This window comes from Salminus brasiliensis, chromosome 2, assembly GCF_030463535.1.
Source record: "Salminus brasiliensis chromosome 2, fSalBra1.hap2, whole genome shotgun sequence".
In the NCBI taxonomy this organism is placed as follows: domain Eukaryota; kingdom Metazoa; phylum Chordata; class Actinopteri; order Characiformes; family Bryconidae; genus Salminus; species Salminus brasiliensis.
In genome coordinates this window covers 10186337-10205383 of record NC_132879.1, presented here as the reverse complement: position 1 = coordinate 10205383, position 19047 = coordinate 10186337, and the positions used below count along the sequence as shown (strand labels likewise).

Sequence of the window (19047 nt, the reverse complement as noted above, 5' to 3'; positions counted from 1 at the left end):
GGAGATTATGGACCCCATCTCCTCCAGCGTTTCTTCTGAAAACAAGGGTATTGGTAGAAAGTTCGTCCCTGCTTGCTGCTGTAACAGCCTCTACTCTTCTGGGAAGGCTTTGCACTAGATATCGGAGCATTGCAGTGTGGGGAATTTGAATGCATTCAGCCTCATGAGCTTTAGTGAGGTCAGGTACTGATGCTGAATGAGTGGTTCTGCCACTCCCACTCATCTCAGTGTATTGGCTGGAGCTCCGTCACTCCAGAGAACACAGTTCCACTGCTCCACAGCTCAATTCTGAAAGAAATGCTATTTCTTCAGTGCAACTTCACTATAAAGAAAAAATGACCCTAGGTCATTTTTAGGAGCATATTATCCCCAGAGTCTCATTGATGATCTTTATCCTGCACTGCATTAAAATGCTGGGTGGACAGTGAAGGTTTTGGTGGGGGTGGCATTTCCTCTTCGCAACGGGTGGGGAAAGGTCAGAGCACCGTGGTGGACCCCATCGCCCACCCCCACCCCCGTTAACGCTGCAGTTCGGCAGGCCATATGACATTTTCAGTGATGCGCTCTGACCTTCCAGCTTACTTTATGGCGGGATCTCCTTAACGTTGAGGCGCAGAAGCGTTTTTCTTTTGTTTGAAGCCTGAAGGACCACCTTCATCAGGAACGCTTCGGGTTGGTGGAGTATTTTATTCATGTCCTCCCCGCCCACAGTGATTTTATTTTTTTTTTCATGCTGTTGGAGTTTTACTGCGAGAGAATTAGTTGGAGCTTCTGTATTCAGAGGGCCAGAGAATGAAAACTTGAAGCTCTGTCTTTTGTGCTGAGCACATTTACATCCTTATGACTGTGTAGATGAGTTATTCATGCGGTGGCGACGGAAGGAAATTTCCCGGACCAGAGCAAACGAAGTGAAAACTGTTCTCAGACACAATCAGACCTCCAGGCTCGGGAGAAACAGCTTGAGAACTTGCACGCAGGGGGCAGGAGGAAGCAAAGTGCTTTGGTGAGTGGGAGAGGAAACACTCGTTTAAACTTGAATGCTGACAATCTGCCATGTCTTTACTTTCCCTCGTAATGCTTCATTAAAAGGAGTTGGAGAAACAGCAGAAATTGATCTTTACACTGACAGTGATGCCTTGTATTTTGCGCATCGTGGCATTACATTGCTTTGAGTCAGTGTATCCTGAAAATGGGAGTTGACGTTTGCGTTGTCATCTTGTTGCACAGTGCCGCGGTGCCCTTTTTTTGGCGACAGGTTTATTTAAACAAGCTCTCAGGCAGTTAATGAGCGCAGAATTTGTTTTGCATCTCATTCTCCTATGAGAAATAAGTTGTCTGGACGGTCTGTATCAGAAAAAAAGCTTGATTCTGTTCAGTTATGTATAAAATACCCAGTACTGCTCCACTGCAAAGCACAGAAAAGCCTTCTGATGCTGCTTAATCTTCAAACCTTCCAAATTGATTCAGCATTCATTTCAGCTTTCAAGTTTCAAGTGAACACAGTCGTGGCTGTACAGACTCCACTTCATCTTCCAGCATCACGAGTTATACTACAGATGGGCTGTAAGGTCACTGTAAGTAATCATGTTCCAGTGCCATGTCTGTGCACACTTTTCCAGAAGCAGCACTTTTCCTTCATTTCTCTCTGAACTACAGCCCACAGCTCACTTCCTCTTTTTCTTTTTTTCCTCCTTCGCCAAAACGGTGGGAGGGAGGATGGTGGTTGAATGCAGAATTAGCCTTGAGGATAGCTTGGACATAAATTAACTGGACACAGCTTCGGCCTTGAAAACCACCACTCCACAAAATAAAAATACCCCTGGCCTCGTACAGACCAGGTTCTGTTTTGTTTGGCTGCCTCGTCTTCGTCTAGACCAGCACCGCTGGATTGGTCACTAGCCGCCACTAGTGCTGCAGTGCATGTACTGCAACTCAGTAATGGCTTGTTTGGGTTCATCTTTAAGGAAGAGCTCAACATGGAGACTATTTCATGTTATTTAAATACTCATTTTTATTGTTTTTTTGTTTGCTTATATGATATTTAGTAGCTGCTTTTCATTAACCCTGTAGACCAGTGGTTCCTGGTTCTGGAGGATCACCTGCCCTGCTCATATTGGTGTTTGCCCTGCTCCCGGTATGCCTGATCCAGCTAGTCAGCTGATTAACAAACCCATCCGGAGTTGAAGATGTGTGAAAATCTGCAGGGAAGTGGGTTCTCCAATACCAGGAGTGGGAACCACTGCTGTAGACTCCTTGAGGCATTTTGTGTTAATGGAACATATTAAAATGGCAAATGATGGTAAAGCAAAAGGAAACGTATCAAGTACACATTCGGTTTGCTGTCCTTTTGACTGCTAAAGGACATTTAAAGTGGAGAAGCAGACCCTTAATGATGGCAAAATAGCAGTTTGCTTTAGTTCTAGAAGATATAAGGGTGTCTATCTAATATAAATGTAGTATAAAGCACTGAAACTGTTATGAAGTGAAATTTTATAGAACAACCTTTTAAATTGTTAAAATGCTGATCATGGTCCCTCCAGACCTTTTCTCTAAAAATGACCAAATATTTAGTTTGGGAGGTTTGATTAGATGAAACAAGCCAATGTTCACATTTCCAAACACTAGAAATACTAAGGTACTGTACATTTCTGTTCCCCAGACTACAAACAATATAAATGTGACCTCCAAGGAACAACATGCTCCTCAAGGTCTGATTGTGTCTAAACTAGATTCACATCCTCAGGAGAAAAGGGTATTTATATCTTTCCATAAACTAAATAGAAAATAAAAGTGTCTTTGAGGATGTCTTAAGGCAGTGCAGCTTAAACCAATAGAAAAAATGTGGTGAAATTGTTCTCTTACTAGAGGTACTGAAGATGTACCCTAGAGAGTACCACCCCAGTTACAGCGTGACGGCTTTTTCATGAGTATGAAAAGACACGGATTGATTTTGTTCGGTTTTCTTTTTGTATCAGCTAACCTGGATGAATTGGAATGAAAAATTAGTTGGTCAGTGAAGCTGAGGTATGGACAATGTATTGACTGTAGCTCTGAATAAACATTTGAAGCACTTGTATCTCCAAGACGAGAACTTTACCTAAGAAGGAGAAAATATTGGTTACGTTCAGTGGAAGCCAGTGTAAAAAATAGAGTTTATCTTCGTCATTTTGGAGCATTTCTGGTGGTCGGTTCATCATAAAATGTAGACGCATGGTCCAATTCAATTTGAAAAATGGCAAAAAATAAATGATTAAAATTTGATTGAAAAAAAGATCTCCAGAATATCGTCTTGCTTGGAGTATTGAGACATATCGAATCGTAACGCCTGTATCGGGATACATGGTTCTTAGCTGTACTTGCTGCAGCCCTACAATCTCCCTTCCTCTGCAGTTCGAGAGCAGCTTGTTGGGTGGGGAGGAATTGGCTGGGCTTGTTTTGCTGTGTGCTCATCATGTACTGGCCGTAGTTTCTTTCCTGTCCGGCGTGGTTGAATTCAGCAGCTGAACGTGTGCACAAGCGGAGCTTTCACTGGCCTGAGCGCCGCTGCTCCTCATTAGTATGCCTACGAGGTTTCATTTTAACAGGGTGCTGTTCCTCAGCACTCTTATCCTCCTCTCACCCTCCTTCACTGCCCCATCTCCTCTCTTCACTCTCCATTTCTCTCTCCTCCACTCTCTTCCTTCCCCTCCCTGTTGCTCTCCTCCTCTCTCTCTCTCTCTCTCTCTCTCTCTCTCTCTCTCTCTCTCTCTCTCTCTCTCTCTCTCTACCCCTCATCTCCTTTTTGTTCCTGCTTTCTTCCTCTCCTCCTCCGTTCTTTCATATGCCTCCCCTCTCTCTCTCACTTCCTCTCATCTTTTCCTCTCTTCCTCTCTGCTAATCTCCTCCCTGCCTACTGGCTCTCTGCAGTCGGTGAGCTCTGCCGCAGGAAGGCAGCAGTGATTGATATAATATAGTGTTTTATATTAATGATGGCCTGAGCAGAGCGAGGCTTTTGAAAGAAGGTGGTGAAGGTGAGGGTCGAGGACATGGTCTACACATGGGCTACCAGATCACTCCCTGAGCAGTCCTTAACCCTAATAAAATCGTACTGTAATTTCAGCATTTCTGCTTCATAGCTCATTGGAATAAAGAGGGGTCTTCTGTTGAAAGTGCTGATGCTACACTTTCAACCCACACTACATCTGAGTTTGTTTTGTTTCTTATGGAATAGCTGCTAAATACTGTTTTAGTGTCTGTTTAGAGTTAACATTGTCCACACGCTCTTGATTTATGATGCTGAATGTCTGTTTACAATGAAGACCTCTGTCTGACGCTCCCATCCAGAGGGCGTTAATATATCTGGTTATACAGGGAGGAAAATGTAGAGTTCAGAGTCTTGACCAAGGATTCTTATTGCAGAAGTGTAGGTCTGCTTATCTGGGTGGGGAGTTGAACCCTAGTCTGTGAAGGGGAGGCAGTGACGTATCAGGTGTTAAAATGACTGACTGGTTTTACAGTTCCTCAGAAAACGTGTGTTAGGGGTGGTCTTGTATCGTAAATAGATTTCATCGTGATACTCTGTGTACTCTCTGTCTAGCATTTCATTTGAGGCATTTAGCAGACGCTCTTATCCAGAGCGAATTACAAAAGTGCTGTGCTATTTACTCAAGAAAAACCTCAGCTAGTTTGAATGGGCTAAAAATTTAAAGATGCCTCTAAGCTAAGCTAGACACTACTGAACACAAGTCAATAAGGAGACCATAATACTCTACTCCTAGTCCAAGTACTCTCGGATGAGGTGTGTCTTCAGTCTGAGTTTGAAGACAGCGAGCGACTCTGCAGTTCGGACACCCAGGTGATGTCACAATGTTGCGGTAAATGTTGTTTAATGTGAAAATGTCTTTTAAATATCGTGGTACAATATTTTTGCCATATCACCCAGCCCTACCTTCTGTTATTTGATATCTAATGCTGCTACTACACCAAAGTCTGCAAACAAGCAGCACCTCCAGCGCAGTGATGTGAAGCACTGCATTCCTCCATCCTCCCAGCTCTAAACTCATTAATTATCCCACGAGTGTGACCACACACCATTTTTCCCCCCCTATCGAATTGTTACACATTATGAATATTAAATAAACCAAATATAGACCTCGAGAATACACTTAACTCTTAGAAATGCATTTGAATAGTAAACCAAAGTGTGCCACTAATACTCTATAGAACCTTTTGTCCTTGAGCAGATCAAAGTGCTTACCAAATCAAAAGTACAGAAGTGGGTTATTAAAAATACATATTAAATAAAAACTGATAGTTGCATAAGATGTTTTAAATGTCAAAAAAGGCAGTGGAATAAAAACCCATGCAGACAATGATACAGTTTTTAATTAAAAGCTAAACAGATTTAGCGAGCTGCATTTCAAAACTTTCAAACATTTGAAAGATGTTCCAAGCAATAAATCCAACTTCCTCTGCAGTTGGAGCCACAATTCAGTATTTAAAATATAAACAACTGGAGATCCACTCTTCAAGTACTCCTGCAGTGCTGCTAGAGCTCATGGCACAGCTAGACGTGTCTACTGGAAAAGATTCATCCTGAAAATAGCAAGTGCTTCTAATAATGAAATCTAGTTGACTACATCAGCATTGACATTACCACCTCCCCACCCCTTTCCCCACCCCAGCCAGGTTTAATTGCCAGCCGTGTTTGCTGTTGTAGGCATTTCTTCATACCTAGTCATTAGGTTGATCGGGCCTCATTTAGACGCAGTTGCGTTGTTTCTTGTTGAAGGCTGACTTTCTGTTGTCTGGAATGTGCCGTAAAAATGTCCTGTCAGGGTAGCAAGAGGACCGCAGCGAGAGAAGCAGGCTGTGAAGGCAGTTATGTATAATACATTCTTATTTCTTCTTTTTTTTTTCTTCCTCCTGGAATGAAGCAGCCGTTTTAGCGGAGAATCTGCTCGGCCCAGATTTGGGATTGAATGTCGTTAAAGGAATTTCTGTCATAAACCCTCCAGCATCTTGGCAAGCCTGTAAAATTAACAGCCACAACTTCCAGGAAATAAAACGGTCAAATGCCAGTACTGAAATTTGCATAAAGTACGACCTGACCTTGCGCTTTATTTCTGTTCCGCTCTATTTTTCTCTGAGTGTCTGTCTGTCTTTACCACTTTCTGTTTACTGTATTTCATCTAATTGGCATCCATGTATTGAGCACTCTTCTCTACTCTTCTCGCATGATGCTGTTGCTGCCATCCTAAAATAAAGTCTTAGTAACAGCTCTGACCTTGAGCATTTCCACATTTAAAACAGCATTATCTGAACTGCTTTTTTTGCTTTAGGGCTCCCCTGTAGTTGTGGAGTGTAATTCACTTTTACTCCACTGCAGTGAATACAAATCACGCTTTGAGTGCCCCCTCATGGTCAGCTGTTCACATGCATTTTTTGAGAGATACAGAGGCTGCATCTGAAGTGAAAGAAGTTCAGAGTGTAAAAATATAAATTACATAAAATATAAAAGCAGCTGATTGAAGTAGAAATATAAAATGAGAAATTTCACTAAGATTATTTTAAGGTTGTGTTGCTTTAAGTGTTTCTGAATTATTGTTTGTGTTTTATGCAACAACAGTGCTTTAAAGATATTCCCCCAGTCACCACTCTTCAGTTTTGTGCGTCTCTCCTCTGAAGAGTATTCTTTAATCATGATTAAGCATTAGAGGCTGTTCGTTGGGTGTTTCAGAAATGGACTCTTTGATTTGGATGCACACTGAGAGATCCTGTGGATCATATTTAATGAACCACTGAATGCAGGTTGTGCTCCAAGGCATTTTTTTTATTATTATTATTTTTTAACTCTCAACGAAGTTCAGTACAGCATACCAAGCACATGCAGCCTCTCCCTACCCCCCTCTCGCTTCAGAAAGTTTAGAAGATTGCGTTCGGTGCATTTCGCTTCACAGAATTAATTATGTATATGGAATCTCGGCACTTTCCGAGCCCACAGCGATTTAAGCAAGTCTTTACACACAACTTATTGTTCAAAATGCTGGAAATGTTGTATTTTTCCAAATGTTTTATCTCGACAAGCCCCTCTCAAATGGAATAAAGACACAGTTGGGTGGCTGGTTAAATTATAAATAAGTGCCCAGAGCCTGGCCTGTTTGCACTAGTGCTTTAAGTGCTTTTAAATGCACAGGTGCTGTATAGTACAGGAGAGATGTCCTCTGGACAAATAGGAACACGGCCATGGTATCGATATTTAGGTCTGCAAGGCTGGAGACAATCAAAGGAAATCATGTGTACAGTATGACTCAGAAGTGTTGAATTAACATATTGTCAAAGGTTTTTGATCAATAATTACATTAACTTACCTTTAGCGAACAAACCAGACGTTTTACTCAGTATTTAAATATACTGTTTGTATTTGTATAGTCACCATTTGGTTTACATTGCTCTTTGGACCTTGTAGTTTGGTACAGTACGGGAAGAAAAGCAACAGAACCCCAAAATGCACCAAATTTATCTAGGTTTACTTTATTAGGGCAGACAGTAATGCAACTTGTGGTTTCTCTAGTGTGGTATTGAGCCCCTCTGTTGTACTCTCATGGGATAAAATGACCCTTAACCATGACAATTGTGCTGTAATACAAGAACACCCATTACACCTCTGCATAATTAAAGACTCCTCATTTTCAGCTCTGTTCATTATTCTGGACATTGTTTTATTGCTTTATTTTACTCCACCTCACAATACTGAAAACTAAGCCTTAAATTGAAATCTTAAGTATCGGCTGAGACTGACACCCAGACCATTAACGGTGGGTGGTGTAGCGTAGTGGGTAGCGACACGTTTCCTGTGGCAGACTAGGGTTTGAGATTTGTTGGTGTTTTTTTTTGTTTGTTTTGTTTGTTTGTTTGTTTTTTTTTGGGGGGGGGGGTTAAGTTAGGTAAACTACCTAACTTCCCTTCCCAATTTTAGATGGCCAATTACCCAACCCACTCCCCCTTATCACATGTAATGCTGCTGACACTGGGAGGTTTTCAGACTGCCACGATGCAACGTTACTGAGCAACCAACAAAAGGCTGCTCCAGGTACCCAGCTCTGATTCACCACTTGGCACTCTCGTCCCAATTGTTTTCTCCAAGGCTGCGGCTGCTGATGGCAGGCAGCATGACCTCTGTTCATAGTGGCAGCACCGTAGTCTGCTGGACCACTCGGAGCCCCCTTAAAAGCATCTAATTATACTTGGTCTGCTGCCACACGGGAAGAACGGTCCGCTCACATCAGTGCGACTGTTTGCTGTTTCAGGTTAGATTTGTTTCGTTTGGATGTTCATCCCATCTAAGTTCAGTGATGACGTCTCTTATAAAAGTTGAAGTTGGGATAAAGTGAACTGTTTACTATGCATATTTCTAACTGAACAAACCTCTCAGATTGCAGTAGAAGGAGCATTCTAATGCACCTGGGTGGACCTCATTGACCATCAGGGAAAAGCAGTCACGTTGCAGAAAGGTCAGACCCAGACAATGCTGGGAGTCTGTTGTCCCTCGGTATAGAAGAGGCTTTTGTGTAATGAACTTAGAGCGTGTGGAACAATGGCTGACCTGCTCAGAATGAGGAAGTGATGATGCATTCAGACAGATGACTCACAGGCAACAGCCGGACGTCTTCTGAACAAACGGGCAGCTTTAAGTCGCATAGTCTCGAGGCTTTGCATTGGCACTCACTGCTCTGAGAATGGCTTTTTGTTTTTGTTTGTGGGGTTTGTTTTTTTATGTTATGGCTGCGAGCATGAAACCTATTTACACACCAGTACGGAGATCTGATCTAACAAACACATGGTGTTTGACTTGAGGGCTTTGGGTTTTCTTGTCCAGATGCTTATCTGGTTTTATGATGTTCCTCCCTGTGAAAACAGCCTGCTTCCCCTGCTCTCTCCTGCAGGTTCTTTAGTTTTATTGGCTTTGCTTTTTTCTGTATATTTATATGGTTGAGTTTGAGTCGTTTGCTACTATAGTAGCCGCAGCAGTTGAAGTAGTAAAATTAGCAGTGGCAGTATTATCAGTGATAATGGCTTTATGGTAGATTTGGCAGGAGTTTTACTGCCAGCAGCATGAACAGTAGCATTGTAGTAGAATTATTGATACTAACAACATTTGCAGTAGCATTGGTAGTAGTAGAATGATCACTAGTGGTATCATGAGCAGTAGAGTCTGTATTGGTACTATTAGTGATTAGTGAGTGGTAGCATTGCCAGTAGTGTTTGTAGTAGTAGAATTATTTTAATACAGTTTTAGCATTAATGTCTGAAGAATTGCCCCAATAATATTGCAAATAGTATTAGCATTAGCAGAAGTGTTGGTAATGGTAGAATATCGTTAGAAGTACTTTCTGTAGTGAAATTGACTGTAGTGTTAGTAGAATAGTAGTAGTACTAGTATAGCTATAATATAATTTGTAGTACAATTGGCAGGAATAGAAGTTGAGCTAGTAGCGTCAGTAGTATTAATAGTGATAGAGGTGTCAGTAGGAGTCATTATTAGTCAGTATTAGTCATTTTAGCATTTTCAGTATTAGTAGTAAAAGTTGCAGCAGGATCAGCAGAAGCAGCATTGCCAGTAATATGAAGTATCAGCCGCAGCAATACTGTGTAGCTGAACTTCTTGTTTTGCCCGGGGTCACACGCATTAGGGACCGTGCCCCCCGGAGCAATATGAGATTGAGTGTCTTGCTGAAGGGCCCAGTGGAGGTATCAGAATGCCATTAACCAAATCAGAAGCTGCCACTCTCTGGTTCAGGGCCAGCACTGCTGAAATATTACTTTCTGCAAGGAATGCGTCCGTTTGTCCGTAATATGTGTTATGATGTCTGAATTATTTGTTTGCTGTCTCCGTCTCTCGCAGTGTCCCGATTCCACCTGTAAGCAGGACCTGCTGGCCTACCTACAGCGTATTGCGCTTTACTGCCATCAGCTCAACATCTGCAGCAAGGTGAAGGCCGAAGTGCAGAATCTGGGAGGAGAGCTGGTCGTGTCTGGGGTGAGTCACTGTCTACTCCGCTCCACTGAGGAAAATGCACACATACTGATTGTGCTAAAAATATTGCCTTCTGAGAGCTGCATCAATCCTCGCTTTCTTGCTCTCCATATGGTTGTAATTCTTCACCTGATAACAGGAGAAATTGAGGTACTTTGCTTGGTGCATTTTAAAATGTTCTTCTCACAGCAGATTTGTAGTGCATTTAGTTTTTACAACTACAATAAACGTTTGATAGAAGGTCGAGGTAACACTCCAATTAATACAATTAATTATCAAGTCACTATAATTGGCTTATCTATAGCAGAAATTGGCATGGAAGTAACTCCGATTTTTCATTGACTTTGACATTAACACTAGAAAAGCTGCAACAACATAGTGACTGAATTTGGATACTTGAAGTTGTTTGTAAAATGTAATAGAATTATTAATAGAAATACTGTTGGGTTAGGGCACCCCTTATTTATTACTACTTAAAATGTCTAAAATTAGAATCTGGTGCAGCGCATCAGCTGCAGCTGATTAGAACTTGGTTCTGAAGATCACCATGGCCAGATCCAGAGAGCTCTCTGATGCCTTCAGAAAGAAGGTTGTAGATTCTGAGTCTGAGGTGAAAAAATCAGCTGATTCGCTGTCTGCTAAAGTAGAGAACCTTTAAAATATCTGCCCACCTGGCCAGGTCTGGCCATCCTAGCAAGTTCAGTCCAAGAGCAGACCACAAGATGTGCGAAGTAGTCTCCAACAATCCTAAAATGTCATGAGGAGACCTACAGGTAGCTCTTGCCACAGTTGAATTCTGGATAGAGGAGTGGGGAAAAAGTCCCAGTCAGTCTGAAACTGGTAGGTGGTTATAGGAAGCATCTAATCAAGGCTGACCGCCAAATTGGTGGCACCAACTTGGTGCCTTGGACAAAATCAGCTGTCTGAGTATGATCTCAGCGCTCATCTCACCAAGGCTCTAAAACATTGCAAAAGCATCATTATTCTTTAATGATCTTCGGGACTCTTGATATTGATGAAGCTGTAAGCTGTAAATAGTCATAGTGGGAGGGTTCATTCTGTTAAGGCTATTACATTTCTGAACGTCAAGACTGTCTAAATGCCCATCTGAGCTGGTTAGGTTAGTTCTAGTGCTATCTTTCTCTCTGATGCTGCATGCGCTCCAAAAGGTTAAAGGTTTGTGCCATGTAACTTACCCCTACTAGCAGCTGTTTTGCCAAATAAGCACTGCATTAATGGTGGTGAAACCCCACACATTTGGTGAGAAAGCAAAAGGGCGGTCTGATTTTCTAAACCAGTCTAAATAGGAGAGGGAAAATGAGGAAAATTAAGTACACACCATATCTACCCATAAACACAAAGTTAATCACCTACTTAGTCCTACACGGTGCAGAGAGATACTGTAACTGTGTGTGTGGTGGTTATACACACTACATACACATCAAAGACAATGTAGAAAATAAATAATGCAATGTAAACATGCAATATAAGCTTACTGGAGGCGCACTGCATTATTGCAAACGTGATCAATCTCTTCACGCTAATCAGATTGCTGTGCATGGTTGGATATAATGTGTCTGACCTCATTAATGCCTTGGGTGTGGTTTATTAGAAAATCTTCATGTAATTGCTTTCCAGTTTTCATTTTTACTTGCTGAAAGCTCAGGTGCTTTGTCCTGTACTGCCCCCCCTCCCAACAATGATCCAACTCAAACTTGCTGGGTCTGGAACGCACAAGATTTCACCCTCAGCATTTTCCCAAAGTGTGGGAGTGTGTGTTTTGAACACAGACGTGTGAATATCACTCTAGTCTAGACAATAATCGAGCAATTCTCCTTCCATCAGTGATGCTCTGAAGCTTTTAGAAACCTTTAAAACCATTACAGCTTCCATCACTGGTCGTACCGTTGTCCCTCCTCTCCTGGCTGGCTGGGATGAATCTTTAGCAGATTAAAATGAGGCTGTTTCTTTGCCTAAATGTTTCAGCATGTATTTTTTTGGCACGGGGGACAGTTTTAGGCCCAGCGCAGATGTTTCAAAGTTGCTGTGTGCTGTGACTGCGTCTCACTCACGGTGTGTTTATCCACTGTGGGTAATTGCAGTGCTTGTATTGAAACAATGCACAGGAGCAGATTCTTGCAGTGGGTAAATAGAGATGCACGGTGGGGTGGATCAAGCTGTACTGTACCTGTCCTCAACCACCTGACTGCTGCAGCAGCACCAGACTGAATTTATGCTGAGGCTTTATTTGGGGGAGGGGGGGGTGGACAGCAAATCTGGCATTATTTGCTTGTGAGTCAAATAACCATGGTGGCACGAGGAGTTCGGATTTGCTGCTGCCGGTCATGCCTTTTCATGGTGAATTGGACTCACTCCCCTCTATCCTGCAGTGGATTCGTACTGTATCCAGATGTGCTTATAAAACTATGTGCAGCTGAAATCGAGGCTAATTGAAGCCTAAACAGACTGTGAAAGACTGAGAGAGGCACTGAGTCACAGCATGGCAATACAGTAGTGCTTAATTTAAGGCTATGGTTTGTTTGGGTTTGTTTGTCATGCAAAGAAATTGCATGTTTGGACCTATTTAAGGTGTTGGGGTGAACCCAGATCTGTGGGTTTTGTGCAGTCAACCCAACCAGGTCACTAATTGTGTGTGTGTGTGTGTGTGTGTGTGTGTGTGTGTGTGCGTGTGTGCGTGTGTGTGTGTGTGTGTGTGTGTGTGTGTGTGTGTGTGTGTGTGTGTGTGTGTGTCAATATAACAGACAGCTGTTAGTTTTAAATGATGTTGGTCAAAAACAAAAAATGGAAAATTGGTTTATAGGTTTACAGATATAGATAATTCTAGATATATGTAAATATATAGTCAAGACACCACAACAAACAAAAACACAACATGAGGACGCAACCACAGGCTGCAGCAGCAAACTGTAGCAACAGTATTAGAGAAAATCGATCCCCCCAATTAGATGTTTAACAAAAGAAACAGCATTTCAGCAGTTAGAATCTGTGGCTGTCAAAAATTACATCTAAAAAGCAGTACTGCTAAAATGAGGACAACTGAGTACCTGGCTCAAACCTACCTTTCATAATGGAACTGTTATGGCTGCCTTTAAACCCATTTTGTGCTGCAGACAAGAGTTATGTTAGTCATCGCCTAATAAAATAAACCGAGACACAGGAATGTTCTTAAAGATTGTTGGTGTAGTCATTTTTTTTAGACCATTTTTAGGACTAAATTAACTATAAATCCGCAAACATTTTAATGATGTATGACACTGTGGTTGTGCTAATTGTGGCAGAGCTTCAGTAAAGCTGCTAGCTTCTGATAAGTGCAGTTAGATAAGTGGATGCGTATTAACATTCTGAAATAAACAAGTTCCTGTTAAGTTTTATTGAGGTTATTACAGCTTAAGAAAGATGATGTAGATGCAGTTGATAAAAAAAAAAAAAAAGGAGTGACGGCACCAAAAATAATCATTTTCTGTGTTTTGCCTTAATGAATAATGCCAATCATTGGATTTCCCTAAGGGAATTTTAGCAGTTTCTTGTTTATAGCAACCCACACACTCCCTCTGAACCCACTGGAGTTGGGTTTGAATTTAGACTTGGTTAGGGATGTTTTTCAGTTAGTGCCAGAGAATGTTCAAATGTATTGCTGATCATATTAGTTGAGTTTACGTTTGCTGACGCTTGAGTAAATTTGAGAACTCTTCAGCTACAGTGTTTTGTAAAGGTTCTGTGAAAAGTCTGGTTTGAAAGTTGAATGTTAACGTTAGCGTCTGCTCGTTCTGTTCCCCAGCTGGATAGCGCCATGTCTCTTATCCAAGCTGCCAAGAACTTGATGAACGCCGTGGTGTCCACCGTCAAGGCTTCCTACGTGGCCTCCACCAAGTACCAGAAGTCTCAAGGCATGCAGAACCTCAACATGCCCGCCATCTCCTGGAAGATGAAGGCCCCTGAGAAGAAGCCACTGGTCAAGCGCGAGAAGCAGGATGACGGCCAGCCCAACAAAGTGAAGAGATCTTCCCAGAAGAAGCAGATCAACCCTGTTCAGGCTCTGAGCGAATTCAAAGCCATGGATAGTATTTAAACAGCCCCTGTTCTTCAACATTCATTCAGCCACTTTGTTCCATAGATCAGTCCAGAGGACCCACTGCCCCTTACTGTTTAGGCCAGAGCACACTGACCCAACGTTTGACAAACACCGACTTGTAACACAGTTTTGTTCAGTTGACTTTTATATCAGTTCAGAAATTTAACACCAGTGGGAATAACATGCTGTTTTCTTTTGGGGGAATTGGGGGGGGCTTTCTAAAACCAGGTTTGTGTAAGATCAGCATTTTAGAGTCGTGCAGTTGTTGATCAAATGTTGAACCCACTTGCACTGTTTTAGAATAGGTGAAAGGGGCGGTAGTCTAGAACCGTGTGAGTGGACTCAACATTGCATAATATTGAATGAGGATGGAGCTTTCTGGCATGTTGACCCACGTTCTTCCTTTTCTGAGATGTTCTCTGCCTGTTCACGGTTCTAAAACGTTCTCCCTCCAAATTTACATCATGCGTCAACATTGATCACCACTAACACTGTTCTGGAACATTGACCAATATTCCCAACATTCAGGAGAGTTGACCCCACTCACACTGTTTTAGAACCGTGTGGTTGGTTGGAAACGTTCTAGGCGTGTATAAGCTGGGTCAGCTTTCCAGAATGACAGAGTGCCATTATGGCACATCAACCAAACATTAGAGGTCTGTGTTCCCTGGCCTTCAGTGATTTCCCTGCTTTAACTTGAGTATGTTCTTGAACCCTTCAGCTGACGGCTCACCCTCCATGAGCCAAAGCGGCTTCGTTAAAGCAGGGAAAACTATGAAACAAGACGGGGTGATGGGTCCCCCTGGAACCACTGCTGTAGATCACTCTGGAGATTGATCCTTACGGGCTGTCAGATTTGGGAGTTGTATGTTTGAGAGCATTCCTCCACCTTAGTCCTTAGTCAGCAGACTGTCACTTTATATTCACAGTTGCTTTGCTGAGCTCACTGAGGTTTATATACTCCTAGTTCTATTTATTCACATGGATGAATTCTGCAGTGCTCAATCTTTTGTATGCCAGTCTTTCCTTTCAGGCAGGTGGTAAAAAAAAAATAAGCAACTGGACTAGGGGCATTTTTTTTTTTTCCTTTTGTCAAGATTTTCTAATTTTATTATTTAGTTTTGCTTTTCTTTTTATACAATTTGAGAATTCCTTTTATATTCCCATTTTGGGTCTTATTTGATACTTTTCAACTCAGCCTCCAGATGTTTGCTAGTCTAGATTATAAATCTATGCAAACTCATAAATGCCTTACTGTATCTCATGCAATAATTCCAGCTTGTAGACGTGAAACTCCTTTCTGGTTTTACTCCTGAGACCAAAGTCAGTGCATCTTTTGCGTCTAATAAGTTTAATGTTTTAATAATTTCCATTGCTTAACACTAAAGAGACTCACTTTAAGAACATATGGATTTCAGTGTAGACATGTATTTTAAACAGCAATCGTTTTTCTTCCTGCTACAGTATGATCAAACGAAAAGCCAGCCATCTCTGTGTAGCAATCCTCCTCCGATTTCCTCCTTGACCTGGTCGCTTGTGTTTGACAAGGAGCGTATAATGAGGCTAACACCCCGCGGGTGGAAGGTGCAGCAGGCCATCGTAGTGATGCAGAAGAGGGAAATGAGGATATTAAGAGCTAGTGTTTAAATCCAGACTCCTCCTTGACTTGCTGAAGCAGATTTAAATGAATAAGCATCCTCCCTATTTGGCTGAGAGCTTGCCGAAGGCTTGGAAACATTGGTGCCTTTAAACAGCAGAACATAAGCCAAGTCTAAAAGTCTTATCCCTGTGAGCCGCCAAGCACCATTGACCGTAAATGAGCGTTTCCACCCCGAACAATCCCGGACGAGCCCCCCAAATCACCCCTGCCGATCAATATTCTTCACACAGCCGCGATGGAAGCGCGTTCAGTAGAGCTTTTGAATCGGCGGATTAAAAGAGAAACGTCTCCATGTGGTTTTAACCTGTGGTATTCGATTGTTCTCACCTTGTTAAACTTATTTTTCCACTCATTTTTAGGAAGGATATCAAGCCTCTAACTTTTTTTCTTTCGGTGGGAAGTGTGAGGCAATGGTCCGATTTCTCGCTCAGCACACATGACCCGAAGTGGAATTGCGTAGAGTTTAAACTGGTCAACTGGGGAAAGGGTTTTTACATTAGTGGGAGCAGTGGGTGGTAAAGTGTTGCATCTCAGCGCTGCTCCAGCCATGCATGTTCGTAATTCTTTTGAAGTAGCAGACTGCCACTTCCAACCGGGTCTCAGCGGAGACGCCGTTTCTGCGTTTATACACAATAGTGGAGCGCTGCGGCTGAGGTATAGTGACAGATGGCTGAAGGATTGTTTGTGTAGACATTTGCTTGCATCCTACTTAAATCACATGCTCCTGCACGTTTAAGCTTTCCAAGAGGATCGGGTTTAAGTGGCCTTTCTTTGTAATTATCGGCATCTTTTGGCTGTGGGTTTTTCCCTGTGATTTCTATGAGACCTGTACGAGTGTTTTGCTTTGCCGTGATCAAAATTGGATAGAAATTTGGAGCTGCATAATATTTTTCATATGTACTGCCTTTATGTAAAACAATAAATCAGACAAATCCATGTTTCCTCTTTCACTTTCACACTGAAGCATCATTCATCCATTCTGTTTGGATTATTTGGGATTGACTGCTGTTGACACTCAAAGGGGAAAAACTACAGACAAGGCACAGGATGGAAACACCTTTCAAACTTATAGAAATGTTATTAATTGGGCATTGATTAAAGAGCTTGGACAGAAGGTTCACAAATTGGTTTAAACCAAACTGGGTACAGAAAGTGGTTTCATTGAACATGGATGACAAAGAAATCTGCCAATGGGTTAAATCCAGTGTAGTGTACAAGTGATCCACCAAGGACTGGGGTATACCTCCTTGGTGCATGGGTGTCCAATCTCAGGTTCTCATTCTAAACAACCAGCAGCACACCTGACCAGTCTTTAAACAACTGATCACCAACCTGGAGCATCTTTGTGGAGTCTGAAAAGATTGTGTTTTTTATGGTATCACCTAAAGGACCTTTTGATGCACTTTCATTCTTAAGAGTGTAGCGCTGAGGAAATGGTCAGTCCTCCTGATGACCCTGCCGTAGCTTTGTTAATTTAAAGTAATGGCTTTCTGTCTCACTGATGCTCATGTACTCCAGCGTTCTTCCCATAAGGCCGCTTTGTGCCCCCAAACAGAACAGGCTTGTCAATATGCAAATTACTGCAGCTCATTCTTCCAGAAGTCTATTCTGAAATGTGCTTAACTGACCTGTTGCCACATGACATTTGTGCCCGCATGACCAATCGGCCATAACATTTAAAGCTAATATTGATTCAGCCCCCCTTGTGCCACCAAACAGCTCTGACTCGTTGAGGCATGGGCTTCACAACACCTGCCTGATGTTTGTGAGAGGCTCTGACCGCCGTCTAGCCCTCACAGTCTGGTTCTTATTAATGTTTCGTGTTCTTATGCTTGACTACCTTTCCTGCTTTCACAGCACATTCACCCTCTATAAACCAGCAGACGCCTGTGCCAGCTAACCCTAAGAGTGATTAGAGGAGAGAGCACGGCCAAGGCTCAGGATTTGAGCTTGCGACCCATAGGCCATAGTGGCAGTGCTAAAGACCAATAAGCCAGTTGGGTCCTCGACTTTTTAATGACCTTGTAATTCAGAGGATCCGGTGATTATCGATAGAAAAAATGCAGACAAAAAATGCATCAGCTTTTGGCTGTTTTTATTAACATGCAAAGCGACTGAGGCAGTTTTCACAAATTTCAGGTGCCGCTGGTGCCAGATAATCAGTGTCCTGTACTTCACAGCAGGGGCTTGTTTAGGTCTAATTTTCAGTAAAAAAAAAAAAAAAAAAAAAAAAAAAATCCCCTCTCTATGTTTAGAACGTCATACATTTTCCAAGTGATGTTTCCAAGCATATTTTAATCCCATTCCAGTTCTCAGTTTCTTGTTTCGCACATGGTGTTCAGAGCGTCATCTGGTGTCGAGGCGCCATTAACAGACGTTATTCCCATTCAGCTGCAGTGCGGACGTTCTCAAACGTAAATAAGAGTTTAGAGTCTGCAGTGTGGAGCTGTTTAACAGTGGAACATACAAACAGACCATAATATCTGAACCTTTATAAAACTCTCACTGAAAAACTCACTCAACTTACTGCTTTTACTGGCAGGAGAACCGCTCACTTTTCTCTGTTTCTAAACCAGCACTGAAGAGCCCGTTCAGAACAGAGTGGAGGCTAATGCTGATACACACACACTATAGAAACCCAAATCACAGCACATTCACCCTCTATAAACCAGTTATTACACAGCAGTAGACCAACAACAACAGATCAAGCCAGAGTGTGTACCACCACTACACACACAGAGGAAGAGAGCTGAATGCAGTGTTTTAAAGGAGCTGGGAGCTGATTGGACGGGGAGGAGAGCTAGACTGGATTATAAGACATTAAACACTATAAAATCATTTTAGAGCAGCACTGAAGAGCACATTCAGAACTGAGTGAAGGCTAATGCTAATACACACTATAGAAACCTTTATTCTCATTAATAAAGTCCTAATGTAGGCTTAGCAGCATGGCCCGTCACAGTTACACTAACTGTTCTCTTTCAGCAAGGACAAAATCCAGGATGGGAATCTAGACTCAAGGTTTAGCTTTAAGGGCTCCTCACAAACAATCGGTTCTTTATGGAGCTGAAATTGGTGCATCTATAGCCTCAACAGTGTGAGAGTAATCGAACACCTGTTGCAGCTGCGGCTGCACCTTAAAGCATCTGAATTCACCAATTAGAAGTGGTGTCTGGATACTTTTGGACACGCAGTGAAGTGTGGCAGTGGTTCTCAGCGCTGATGAAGTGCTAATAGAATGCAATAGATCTTTTGGTCTCATCCTTTTTTCTGCTCCTA

General features: G+C 42.3%; 1 protein-coding gene across 1 annotated transcript in view; it reads left to right on the top strand.

Annotated features, from left to right (window-relative positions):
• The window catches only part of ctnna1 (catenin (cadherin-associated protein), alpha 1), a 151331-nt gene extending 134627 nt beyond the window's left edge, over positions 1-16704 (top strand). Inside the window, exons 17-18 of the mRNA XM_072674303.1 lie at positions 9884-10018; positions 13815-16704. Coding sequence (XP_072530404.1) covers positions 9884-10018; positions 13815-14105 — 426 coding nt within the window. The 3' untranslated portion in view covers positions 14106-16704. The remainder of the gene's footprint in view (positions 1-9883; positions 10019-13814) is intronic.
• Positions 16705-19047: the final 2343 nt, after the last annotated feature.